The sequence below is a fragment of the Scyliorhinus torazame genome, chromosome 16, assembly GCF_047496885.1.
Source record: "Scyliorhinus torazame isolate Kashiwa2021f chromosome 16, sScyTor2.1, whole genome shotgun sequence".
NCBI lineage: Eukaryota > Metazoa > Chordata > Chondrichthyes > Carcharhiniformes > Scyliorhinidae > Scyliorhinus > Scyliorhinus torazame.
In genome coordinates, this window is record NC_092722.1 from 94,767,848 (window position 1) to 94,780,333 (window position 12,486).

The following is a 12,486-nucleotide window of genomic DNA, read 5'->3' on the forward strand; positions in this document are numbered from 1 at the left end:
CAGAGTCTCGCTGTATGCGGATGACCTACTGTTGTATGTCTCAGACCCAATAGAGGGGATGGAAGAAATTATGGGAATTCGTCCGGTTTTCGGGGTATAAGCTTAATATGGGGAAGAGCGAGATGTTTGTGGTCCAGGCAAGACGTCAGGAGAGGCGACTGGGGGAACTGCCGTTCAGAGTGGTAGGGGACAGTTTCAGGTAGCTGGGTATCCAAGCGCGGGATTGGGACTGACTACATAAATTGAACTTGGCCCGGTTGGTGGATCAGATGAAGGAGGATTTCCGGAGATAGGTTGCGCTCCCGTTGGCTCTGGCGGGCAGAGTTCAATCAGTAAAAATGACGGTCCGCCGGAGATTCCTATTCGTTTTTAAGCAGATCAATAAGATTGTTGTGGGCTTTGTATAGCAAGTCCCCGCGAGTGGAGTCGGGGGGGGGGGGGGGGGGGGGGGGAGGGCTGGCGCTGCCGAATTTCAGCAATTACTACTGGGCGGCGAACATTGCCATGGTGAGGAGGTGGCTGGTGGGGGGGAGCCGGCGTAGGTGCGCATGGAGGCGGCTTCTTGTAAGGTCTTGGGTCTGGGGGCGTTGGTAACAGCGCCTCTGCCGTTCCCGCCGGCGTGGTACTCCACCAGTCCAGTGGTGGTGGTGGCCCTGAGAGTCTGGGGGCAGTGGAGGAGACATGTGGGAGCAGAGGGGGGATCGGTCTGGTCTCCAATCTGCAATAATCACCGGTTTGCCCCGGGGAGGATGGACGGGGGGTCCTGAATGTGGCGGAGAGCGGGGATTGAGAGGATGGGGGACTTGTTTATAGAGGGAGCTTTCCGAGTATGAGGGCGCTGGAGGAGAAGTTTGCATTGGAGGGGGGAAATGAATTTCGATATTTACAGGTGCGGGACTTTCTGCAGAGGCAGGTACCAACCTTCCCACTCCTGCCGCTAAGGGGGAATTCAGGATAGGGTTTCTAGAGGATGGATAGGAGAGGGGAGCGTCTCAAAGAACAAAGCAAAGTACAGCACAGGAACAGGCCCTTCGGCCCTCCAAGCCCGTGCCGACCATGCTGCCCGACTAAACTACAATCTTCTACACTTCCTGGGTCCGTATCCCTCTATTCCCATCCTATTCATGTATTTGTCAAGATGCCCCTTAAATGTCACTATCGTCCCTGCTGCCACCACCTCCTCCGGTAGCGAGTTCCAGGCACCCACTACCCTCTGTGTAAAAAAACTTGCCTTGTACATCTACTCTAAACCTTGCCCCTCGCATCTTATACCTTTGCCCCCTAGTAATTGACCCCTCTACCCTGGGGAAAAGCCTCTGACTATCCACTCTGTCTATGCCCCTCATAATTTTGTAGACCTCGATCAGGTCGCCCCTCAACCTCCGTCGTTCCAGTGAGAACAAACCGAGTTTATTCAACCACTCCTCATAGCTAATGCCCTCCATACCAGGCAACATTCTGGTAAATCTCTTCTACACCCTCTCTAAAGCCTCCACATCCTTCTGGTAGTGTGGCAACCAGAATTGAACATTATACTCCAAGTGTGGCCTATACAGCTGCAACATGACTTGCCAATTCTTATACTCAATGCCCTGGCCAATGAAGGCAAGCATGCCGTATACCTTCTTGACTACCTTCTCCACCTATGTTGCCCCTTTCAGTGACCTGTGGACCTGTACACCTAGATCTCTCTGACTTTCAATACTCTTGAGGGTTCTACCATTCACTATATATTCCCTACCTGCATTAGACCTTCCAAAATGCGTTACCTCACATTTGTCCGGATTAAACTCCATCTGCCATCTCTCCGCCCAAGTCTCCAAACAATCGAAATCCTGCTGTATCCTCTGACAGTCCTCATCGCTATCCGCAATTCCACCAACCTCTGTGTCGTCTGCAAACTTACTAATTAGACCAGTTACATTTTCTTCCAAATCATTTATATATACCACAAACAGCAAAGGTCCCAGCACTGATCCCTGCGGAACACCACTAGTCACAGCCCTCCAATTAGAAAAGCATCCTTCCATTGCTACTCTCTGCCTTCTATGACCTAGCTCTTATCCACCTTGCCAGCTCACCCCTGATCCTGTGTGACTTCACCTTGTGTACTAGTCTACCATGAGGGACCTTGTCAAAGGCCTTACTGAAGTCCATATAGACAACATCCACTGCCTTACCTGCATCAATCATCTTTGTGACCCCCTTGAAAAACTCTTATCAAGTTAGTGAGACACGACCTCCCCTTCACAAAACCATGCTGCCTCTCACTAATACGTCCGTTTGCTTCCAAATGGGAGTAGATCCTGTCTCGAAGAATTCACTCCAGTAATTTCCCTACCACTGACGTAAGGCTCACCGGCCTGTAGTTCCCTGGATTATCCTTGCTACCCTTCTTAAACAGAGGAACAACATTGGCTGTTCTCCAGTCCGCCGGGACATCACCTGAAGTCAGTGAGGATCCAAAGATTTTTTTTTTTTTGTTCCTGTGTAATGGAGAACTTGCTCTTTACTGGAAGTAGATAATTCTGTAATGACTGCCCAGGCTCGAGTCACTGAATTTTCATCATTGCCGGGCGACCATTTTACTCTGCCATAATCTGCCCTGGGACAAAATATTCGGAGCCAAGGTTGAAGAGGTTAGCCGTCGGGCAGAGTCAACATGGTTTTGTGAAAGGGACGTTGCGTCCATTTACTGGAGTTCTTCGAAGGAGTCACATGCGCCGTGGATAGAGGGGAACCGGTGGATGTACTGTACTTTGATTTCCAGAAGGCTTTTGATAAGGTGGCACTTCAAAGGTTCAATAAAAGTTTGCAGTGTAGGGGGCAACATATTGGCACAGATTGACTGGCGGGTAGCTAACCGGTAAACGGAGTTGGCACAAACAGTTCTTTTTCTGATTGGCTGGATGTGGCGAGGGTAGCGCCGTGGATTATCACTGCCGGGGCCTCCACCTTTTACAGTCGATATCAATGACTCGGATGAAGGCGCGGTCGCTGAATTTGCCGACGGCACGAAGATAGGCAGGAAAGTAAGATGTGAAGAAGACATACGGAGGTTGCAAAGGGACACAGAGAGGTTCAGTGAGGGGGGACAAATGGAGCACAATGTGGGAAGATGGGAAATTGTCCATTTTGACAGGAAGAATGAAAAAGAAGCTTCTTATGTAAACAGTGGCGAGATGGCAGAGAGGTACAGAGGGATCTGGGTGACCCAGTGCATGGATCACAAAAGGCTGGTGTAAAGGTACAGTCAGTAGTTAGGAACAATGATAGTTTATTGTGAGGAGGATTTGATGAGGAGAGCCGGGAGGTTTTGCTGCAGTTGGACAGGGGAACGGTGAGACCACGTCAGGAGTAATGTGGACGGTAACGGTCTCCTCGTTTGAGGAATGATGTCAATGTGTTGGGAGCCGTTCGCAGGTTTCGCAGACTAACACCAGGAATGAGCGAGGTGCTCAATGGCCTCCCTCTATTCCTGTTACCCCTCTCTGATCACTGGGCCAGTACTCTCTGTAGACATTTTGAACAACATGATCTTTGTTCGATCCCTATCCCCACCGGATCCAGGCCGGATCTACATTATCCCGTGATCTATGTGCTCACTGCATGTTAACACAGATCCCAGATCCAGGCATCCAAAAGAACAAGGTGGACACTGCAGTCTGTGATCCGACCCAAAGATTTCTATCAAGGCCTCAGCAATTTCCTCTTTAGCCTCCTTCAGTATTCTGGGGTAGATCCGATTAGGCCCTGGGGACTTATCTACCGTAATATTTTTCAAGACGCCCAACACCTCGTCTTTTTGGATCTCAATGTGACCCAGGCTATCTACACACCCTTCTCCAGACTCAACATCTACCAATTCCTTCTCTTTGGTGAATACTGATGCAAAGTATTCATTTAGTACCTCACCCATTTCCTCTGGCTCCACACATAGATTCCCTTGCCTATCCTTCAGTGGGCCAACCCTTTCCCTGGCCAACCTCTTGCTTTTTCTCCTCGCAGAGAATTAATCGTCGGTAGAATGGGGGCGCGGGGGGGGGGGGGGGGGGGGGGGGGGGGGTGGGGTGGTAGGTGAGCATTGAGTAGGGGGGTAAACAATGGTAGGAACTGTGGGAGTGGGAGGCGGTATTTGCACTATGTTGATATTTTCCTTGTTATGTACATTGTTGATTTTGGTGTTACAATGCCAAAGAAATACCTCAATAAAATGATGTCGCTACAAGAGTAGGTCAGAGGATGGGAATTCCTGGAGAGAGGTATATATCTGAAAGACTAACAATAACCAAGTATTCAAAGGTTTCTCAGAATTCCATCTGTCATATGTTTTGTCCACCAACTTCATAATACGGTATGTTAACAAATATTTTGGGAAAGTACATTGTGCATAGTTCGGCTGTCACACTTCAAGGGGACAATTCTCCAAAATGGAGACGAAGTGTTCACGCTGCTGTGAACTCCGCCGCGTTTCAGGAAAGCGAGCAACGGGCATGCGGATGACCGATTCTGTCCCCCACAGGGGGCCAGCACGGCGCTGAAGCGGTTCACACCTCTCCAGCCTCCCTTCTTAGTACAAAAGGTGAAGTCACACGGGATCAGGGGTGAGCTGGCAAGGTGGATACAGAACTGGCTAGGCCATAGAAGGCAGAGAGTAGCAATGGAAGGATGCTTTTCTAATTGGAGGGCTGTGACCAGTGGTGTTCCACAGGGATCAGTGCTGGGACCTTTGCTCTTTGTAGTATATATATTCAGTACCAATCACTACCAGAAGGATTTGGAGGAAAATGTAACTGGTCTGATTAGTAAGTTTGCAGATGACACAAAGGTTGGTGGAATTGCGGATAGCGATGAGGACTGTCGGAGGATACAGCAGGATTTAGATTGTTTGGAGACTTGGGCAGAGAGATGGCAGATGGCGTTTAATCCGGATAAATGTGAGGTAATGCATTTTGGAAGGTCTAATGCAGGTAGGGAATATACAGTGAATGGTAGAACCCTCAAGAATATTGAAAGTCAAAGAGATCTAGGAGTACAGGTCCACAGGTCGTTGAAAGGGGCAACACAGGTGGAGAAGTCAAGAAGGCATACGGCATGCTTGCCTTCATTGGCCGGGGCATTGAGTATAAGAATTGGCAAGTCATGTTGCAGCTGTATAGAACCTTAGTTAGGCCACACTTGGAGTATAGTGTTCAATTCTGGTCGCCACACTACCAGAAGGATGTGGAGGCTTTAGAGAGGGTGCAGAAGAGATTTACCAGAATGTTGCCTGGTATGGAGGGCATTAGCTATGAGGAGCGGTTGAATAAACTCGGTTTGTTCTCACTGGAACGAAGGAGGTTGCGGGGAGACGTGATAGAGGTATACAAAATTATGAGGGGCATAGACAGAGTGGATAGTCAGAGGCTTTTCCCCAGGGTAGAGGGGTCAATTACTAGGGGGCATAGGTTTAAGGTGAGAGGGGCAAGGTTTAGAGTAGATGTACGAGGCAAGTTTTTTACGCAGAGGGTAGTGGGTGCCTGGAACTCGCTACCGGAGGAGGTGGTGGAAGCAGGGACGATAGTGACATTTAAGGGGCATCTTGACAAATACATGAATAGGATGGGAATAGAGGGATACGGACCCAGGAAGTGTAGAAGATTGTAGTTTAGTCGGGCAACATGGTCGGCACGGGCTTGGAGGGCCGAAGGGCCTGTTCCTGTGCTGTACATTTCTTTGTTCTTTGTTCCTGGCGCCTAATGGCTCAGCGCCAACCCATGCATGCGCAGTTGGGCCGTGCTAACCTGCGCATGCGCGGCGGACTTCTTCAGCCCGCCGGCCCCGACTCAACATGGAGTCGGGGCTCAGGGACCAGCAACGCAACAAAGTAGGCCCGGGGGGGGAGGCCGGCCCGCAGATCGGTGGGCCCTGATTGCGGGCCAGACCCCATCGGAGGCCCCCCCTCGGTGAATTAGCGCTTTTCCCCGCCCCACAGGCCGCCCCTCGGCCCATCGTGCAGATTTCTCGCCGGCAGCGACCAGGGGTGAAGCCGGCGGGACTCTGTCGTATCCGCTCGGCCCATCCGGGCCGGAGAATCGGTGGCCCCACCGATTCCAGAAGCCGGCGCCGCGTCAAATGGCAAGATGCGCCGATTCTCCGCACCTCGGAGAATCGTGCGCCGGCGTCGTGCCGATTTTCCAGCCCGGCGCGGGGCTCGGAGAATCGCGCCCCACATGTCACACTATCTGGACTGGGGTTTTCATCTGATTCATTCAGTACCAATCAGAAAAAATATTTTAAAGTATGCCAGACAATAAATTATTCACAAAAGCTTTTTTTTCTCAGAATCTTTTCTGCAATTACCTGACTACACAGGTTCAAAATCAACTATAAATAATGTGGATTTATTAAAACTTCAATCATAATGAATAAGTTACCTATCATCTGATTTCTTCCTCCAAATCAGCTTTGTTACTTTTCCCTCTGCCTCCTCTTTCTGTCCCTCCCTCTCTCCCCCTGACCCTTCATCTACTGGATGTGGTTTTAAGTTGGCTCAAACTCCGATCCTGTTTTTTTCTGCGTGCTGCCTCCACCGCTAAACTGCTCTTTTGTCCATGTTTAGACCAAGTTTGCAATGAGGTCAGAAGCAAAAAAACATGGCAGGACCCAACTGAGCACTGATGAACAGATTGTTCAATCGTCATAGCATCATCTCTGCTCAGATCATCTTTGTGAGACAGTGGCAGTGATGTGTTTTGGGGTGAGAATTCCAAACTGTACTCAGTGAAAACGCCACCCTCATCTGCTGTCCAATGCTCTCCACACTTTGACACTGATTCCCTGAACAAAAATAGTGAAACTCTGAATTGAGACTGTGGTTATTCAACAATATGTTATAGCCTGAAATGTGTTGCAGCTTCACCGTATTAGAATAACACATGGCCATTACTGTGCGCAACTTTACAACATTACTGTGCGCAGCTTTACAACAAAGTGCACCTTTCCTGTTGTAGATTGAGGCGGCGGGGTGGATATTTATTCTACATGTGTTCAAAGGCTTTATTGAAACTGTAGTCTGTTGCAGTGTAACTTGTTTCTCTAAAAGGCAGAGTTTTTTCACCTAACTAATGTTTTCTGGTGAGCAGGTTGAAAGTTACAAGCGGCTAACTCCCATGACTGTTCTCGACTCGGCCCTGGAGTCTCTGGATAATCTGCGTCCTGGTGACTGTATTGTGTGCTTCAGTAAAACAGATATCTATTCACTCAGTCGTCAAATTGAGGCCCGCGGACTGGAATGTGCAGTGATATATGGAAGTCTCCCGCCTGGTAAATAACTTAAATCTTTGTAATGTAGTCTTATATTACAGCATGTTTATATGCTGTGAATGACAGCCTGAATTAGCCTCTGCTGGCTCTTTGGAAGAGCCAATTAATCTCTTTCCCTCCTGCCCTGTGAATCTTTTTTCTACTATTATTTATCCATTCCTCTTTTATATGTTACTATTGAATCCACTTGCACCACAGTTTTAGGCATTCCAGGTCAAAACGCAGCATGTAAGAAAAAGGTTTCCTTGCCGTTCCTTCCTGGGCAGCACAAGTGGCTAGCACTATGGCTTCACAGCGCCAGTGTCCCAGGTTCGATTCCCCGCTGTGTCACTGTCTGTGCGGAGTCTGTATGTTCTCCCCGTGTTTGCATGGGTTTCCTCCGGGTGCTCCGGTTTCCTCCCACAGTCCAAAGTCTTGCAGGTTAGGTTGATTGGCCTTGCTAAATTGCCCTTAGTGTCCAAAGATGTTAGATGGGGTTATTGGGTTACGGAGATAGGGTGGAAGTGAGGGCTTAAGTGTGTCAGTGCAGACTCGATAGGCCGAACGGCCTCCTTCTGTAGTCTATGTTCTATGTCATCCCTGGTTCTTTTGACAATCGATCGAAGCACTGCATAGGCCATACCTCACCTCCATATGCACACGGCTGTGCCTATTGCACTAGACTCATGAAATGAAATGAAAATCGCTTATTGTCACAAGTAGACTTCAATGAAGTTACTGTGAAAAGCCCCTAGTCGCCACATTCTGGCACCTGTTCGGTGAGGCTGGTACGGGAATTGAACCGTGCTGCTGGCCTCTCTTGATCTGCTTTAAAAGCCAGCGATTTAGCCCAGTGTGCTAAACCAGCCCCAGTAACTATCAGGTTACATTTGCGGATACGTGTCCAGTCGTGGGCCATATGGATCCCCAGGTATCGGAATTTGGTTTGGGCTAGCTTGAACAGCAGCCTCCCCAGCTCTGCTCTCCTCCACCCAAACCGTTCCAGTACCTCTATGAGGTACTTCTATTTAACCCTGTCCAAGGACTTCTCTGCGTCCAGGGAGATGATCACCTCCAATGTTCTCTCCCCGGATAGGTTCATGATCACGTTCAGCAGGCGACTGATGTTCGCTGTTAATTATCTGCTATTGACAAAGCCCGTCTGATCTTTCGTGACTACCTCTGGCACGCAGCACTCCAACCGCCTCGCCAGGGCTTTCAGCAGGATCTTGGTGTCAGTATAAATACCAAGCATTAACTCTGCGTAAGGCTGGAGAAGGAATTGCGGGAGCCCTGGCTGAGATATTTGGATCATCGTTAGCCACGAGTTAGGTACCAGAAGACTGGAGGGTAGCAAATGTTGTACCCTTATTTAATAAGGGCTGCAAAGAAAAACCTGGGAATTATAAACTGGTAAGCCTAACATCTGTGGTGGGTAAGTTACTAGAGAGGATTCTGAGGGATAGATACACAGGCATTTGGAAAGACAGGGTTTGATTAGGCATAGTCATCATGGCATTGTGCATGGGAGATCATGCTTTACAAATTTGTCAGAGTTCTTTGATGAAGTAACCAGGAATTGATGAGTGCAGGGTGGTAAACATAGTCTATGTGGACTTCAGTAAGACCTTTGTCCAAGTTTTACATGGTAGGCTGCTCTGGAAGGTGAGATCACATGGAATCCAAGGAGAGCTGGCAAATTGGATGTACAATTGGCTTGACTGCTGGAAGCAGAGTGTAATGGTGGAAGGATACTTGTTGGACTGGAGGCCTGTGATTAGTGGTGTGCCTCAGGGGTCAGTGCTGTTCGTTATCAATATCAATGATTTGGATGAGAATGTACAGGCATGATTAGTAAGTTTGCAGATGACACTAAAATAGGTGGTATTTTAGACAGTGAGGAAGGTTATCAAAAATTGCAGCTGGGAAAATGGCTGAAAAATGGCAAATGGAGCTTGATACAGATTGGATTGGATTGGATTTGTTTATTGTCACGTGTACCGCAGTATTTTTCTGCGAGCAGCTCAACAGATCATTAAGTACATGAGAAGAAAAGGGAATAAAAGAAAATACACAACACAACATATACAATGTAAGATAAGTGTGAGGTGTTGCATTTTGGAAAATCAAATCTAGGTAGGACTTTCACGGTGAATGGTAGGACTTTAGGGAGTTTCATGGAACAGGGGGACTTTGGAGTTCACATGCACAGTTCTCTAAAGTTGGACTCACAGGTAGATAGGGCAGCATAGAAGGCTTTTGGCATGTTGGCCTTCATCAGTCAGGGCATTGAGTGTCGAAGTTGGGAAATTATGTTGTTCCCCTGGGGCTTCCTCATTAGCACCCTCTGCGCACAATCCACTTCCAGAGGTCATTCGAATGCTCCCTCGCCCAGTATCTTCTTAGCATCCTTCCCACATATGCGCCGGCATCTGCTCCCTCACTTCCGTCCGGCAGGCCCACGATCCTTAGGTTCTGCCAGCGTGACCGGTTCTCCAGGTCCTCAACTTTCTCTTGCAGCCACCAATGCTGATCCTGCATCAGCTCCATCGAGCTGCTCCTCGTGTTCCCCCGGTACCTCCTCCATCTTCTGGATCTGCTGACTCTGGGCCTCTAGCCTCGTCTCCACATGGTCGATCACCGCCTAATCGAGTCCACCGCCCTGGCCAGGTCCTCCAGATTCTTCTTATGTTGCTGGGTGAACCTCCCGTTCAGGAAGCCCACCAGCTGCTCCATTGACCACTGAGCTGGCAGAGCTGCTCCCTGCATCTCCACGTGTGTCGCAGGCGTCACACCAGCTTTTGAGGCTGTTCCCCTCTTTTGCGGCCATTTCTGGTCCTCTACTCCATGCACCGGTAGGTCACTCCTACTAGCACACATGCACCTTTTTTCCTCCACTCATCCACCCATTGACCGGGGAAAAGGTCCGAAAAAAACGCCACAAGTGAGAGCCACCAAATGTGAGACTATTCATGGCCGCCACCGGAAGTAAGCCTAAACTTTTTTATCTAAAGGGGATGGCAGGGAAGGTAGTGCAATGTTCCTCCTGCAGAATGTTTGAGGAGGACGCCGTCTGTGTCCCTGTTGATTTCATCTGTGGGAAGTGCACGCATCTCCAGCTCCTCAGAAACTGCGTTAGGGAACTGGAGCTGGATGAACTTCGGATCATTCGGGAGGCAGAGGTGGTCATAGATCGAAGCTTCAGGGATGTAGTTACTCTGAAGAATAAGGGTGACGGTGAGAGGGGCTGGGAGGAAGCAGTCAGTCCAGGGATCCCCTGTGGTTGTTCCACTTAGTAACAAGTATACCGCTTTGGATACTGTTGGGGGGGGGGGGGGGACTTACCAGGGATAAGCCATGGGGTACAGGTCTCTGGCACAGAGTCTGTCCCTGTTGCTCAGGAGGGAAGTGGGGACAGGAGTAGAGCATTAGCCATAGTTAGGGGGATAGATAGGAGATTCTGTGGGAACGAGAGAGACTCGCGGTTGGTGTGTTGCCTCCCAGGCGCCAGGGTGCGTGATGTCGTGGATCGTGTTTTCGTGATCATTAAGGGGGAGCAGCCCCAAGTCGTGGTCCACGTAGGTACCAACGACATAGGTAGGAAAAGGTATAGGGATGTAAGGCCGGAATTCAGGGAGCGAGGGTGGAAACTTAGATCTAGGACAAACAGAGTTATTATCTCTGGGTTGTTATCCATGCCACGTGATAGCGAGACGAGGAATAGGGAGAGAGAGGAGTTGAACACGTGGCTGCAGGGATGGTGCAGGAGGGAGGGTTTCAGATTTCTGGATAATTGGGACTCATCCTGGGGTCGGTGGGACCTCTAGAAACGGGATGGTCTACACCTGGACCAGAGGGGTACCAATATCCTGGGGGGGAAACTTGCTAATGCTCTTTGGGAGGGTTTAAACTAGTTCAGCAGGGGCTTGGGAACCTGAATTGTAGCTCCATTATACAGGAGGTTGAGAGTAGTGAGGTCATGAGTAAGGTTTCAAAGTTGCAGGAGTGTACCGGCAGGCAGGAAGGTGGTTTAAAGTGTGTCTTCTTCAATGCCAGGAGCATCCGGAATAAGGTGGGTGAACTTGCGGCATGGGACTTCGATGTTGTGGCCATTTCGGAGACATGGATAGAGCAGGGACAGGAATGGTTGTTGCAGGTGCCGGGGTTTAGATATTTCAGTAAGCTCAGGGAAGGTGGTAAAAGAGGGGGAGGGGTGACATTGTTTGTCAGGCACAGCATTACGGTGGCAGAAAGGATGTTTGATGACTTGTCGACTGAGGTAGTATGGGCTGAAGTTAGAAACAGGAAAGGAGAGGTAACCCTGTTAGGGGTTTTCTATAGGCCTCCGAAAAGTTCCAGAGATGTAGAGGAAAGGATTGCAAAGATGATTCTGGATAGGAGCGAAAGCAACTGGGTAGTGGTTATGGGGGACTTTAACTTCCCAAATATTGACTGGAAACGCGATAGTTCGAGTACTTTAGATGGGTCCGTTTTTGTCCAATGTGTGCAGGATGGTTTCCTGACACAGTATGTAGATAGGCCAACGAAACGCGAGGCCATATTGGATTTGGTACTGGGTAATGAACCAGGACAGGTGTTAGATTTGGAGGTAGGTGAGCATTTTGGTGATAGTGACCACAATTCGATTACGTTTACTTTAGTGATGGAAAGGGATAGGTATATACCGCAGGGCAAGAGTTATATCTGGGGGAAAGGCAATTATGATGCGATGAGGCAAGTCTTAGGAAGCATCGGATGGAGAGGAAAACTGCAGGGGCTGGGCACAATGGAAATGTGGCGCTTGTTCAAGGAACAGCTACTGCATGTCCTTGATAAGTATGTACCTGTCAGGCAGGGAGGAAGTGGTCGAGCAAGGGAACCGTGGTTTACTAAAGCAGTCGAAACACTTGTCAAAAGGAAGAAGGAGGCTTATGTAAAGATGAGACATGAAGGTTCAGTTAGGACGCTCGAGAGTTACAAGTTAGCTAGGAAGGACCTAAAGAGAGAGCTAAGAAGAGCCAGGAGGGGACATGAGAAGTCTTTGGCAGGTAGGATCAAGGATAATTCTAAAGCTTTCTATAGATATGTCAGGAATAAACAAATGACGAGGGTAAGAGTAGGGCCAGTCAAGGACAGTAGTGGGAAGTTGTGCTTGGAGTCCGAGGAGATAGGAGAGGTGCTAAATGAATATTTTTCATCAGT

At 49.1% G+C, this 12,486-nt stretch overlaps 1 protein-coding gene across 2 annotated transcripts in view; it reads left to right on the forward strand.

Annotated features, from left to right (window-relative positions):
• supv3l1 (SUV3-like helicase) overlaps positions 1 to 12,486 on the forward strand; it is a 287,161-nt gene that overhangs the window by 130,365 nt on the left and 144,310 nt on the right. For both annotated transcript variants that reach the window (XM_072478761.1, XM_072478762.1), the window contains one exon: positions 7,125 to 7,305. In XM_072478761.1, the coding sequence (XP_072334862.1) occupies positions 7,125 to 7,305 (181 nt within the window). The remainder of the gene's footprint in view (positions 1 to 7,124; positions 7,306 to 12,486) is intronic.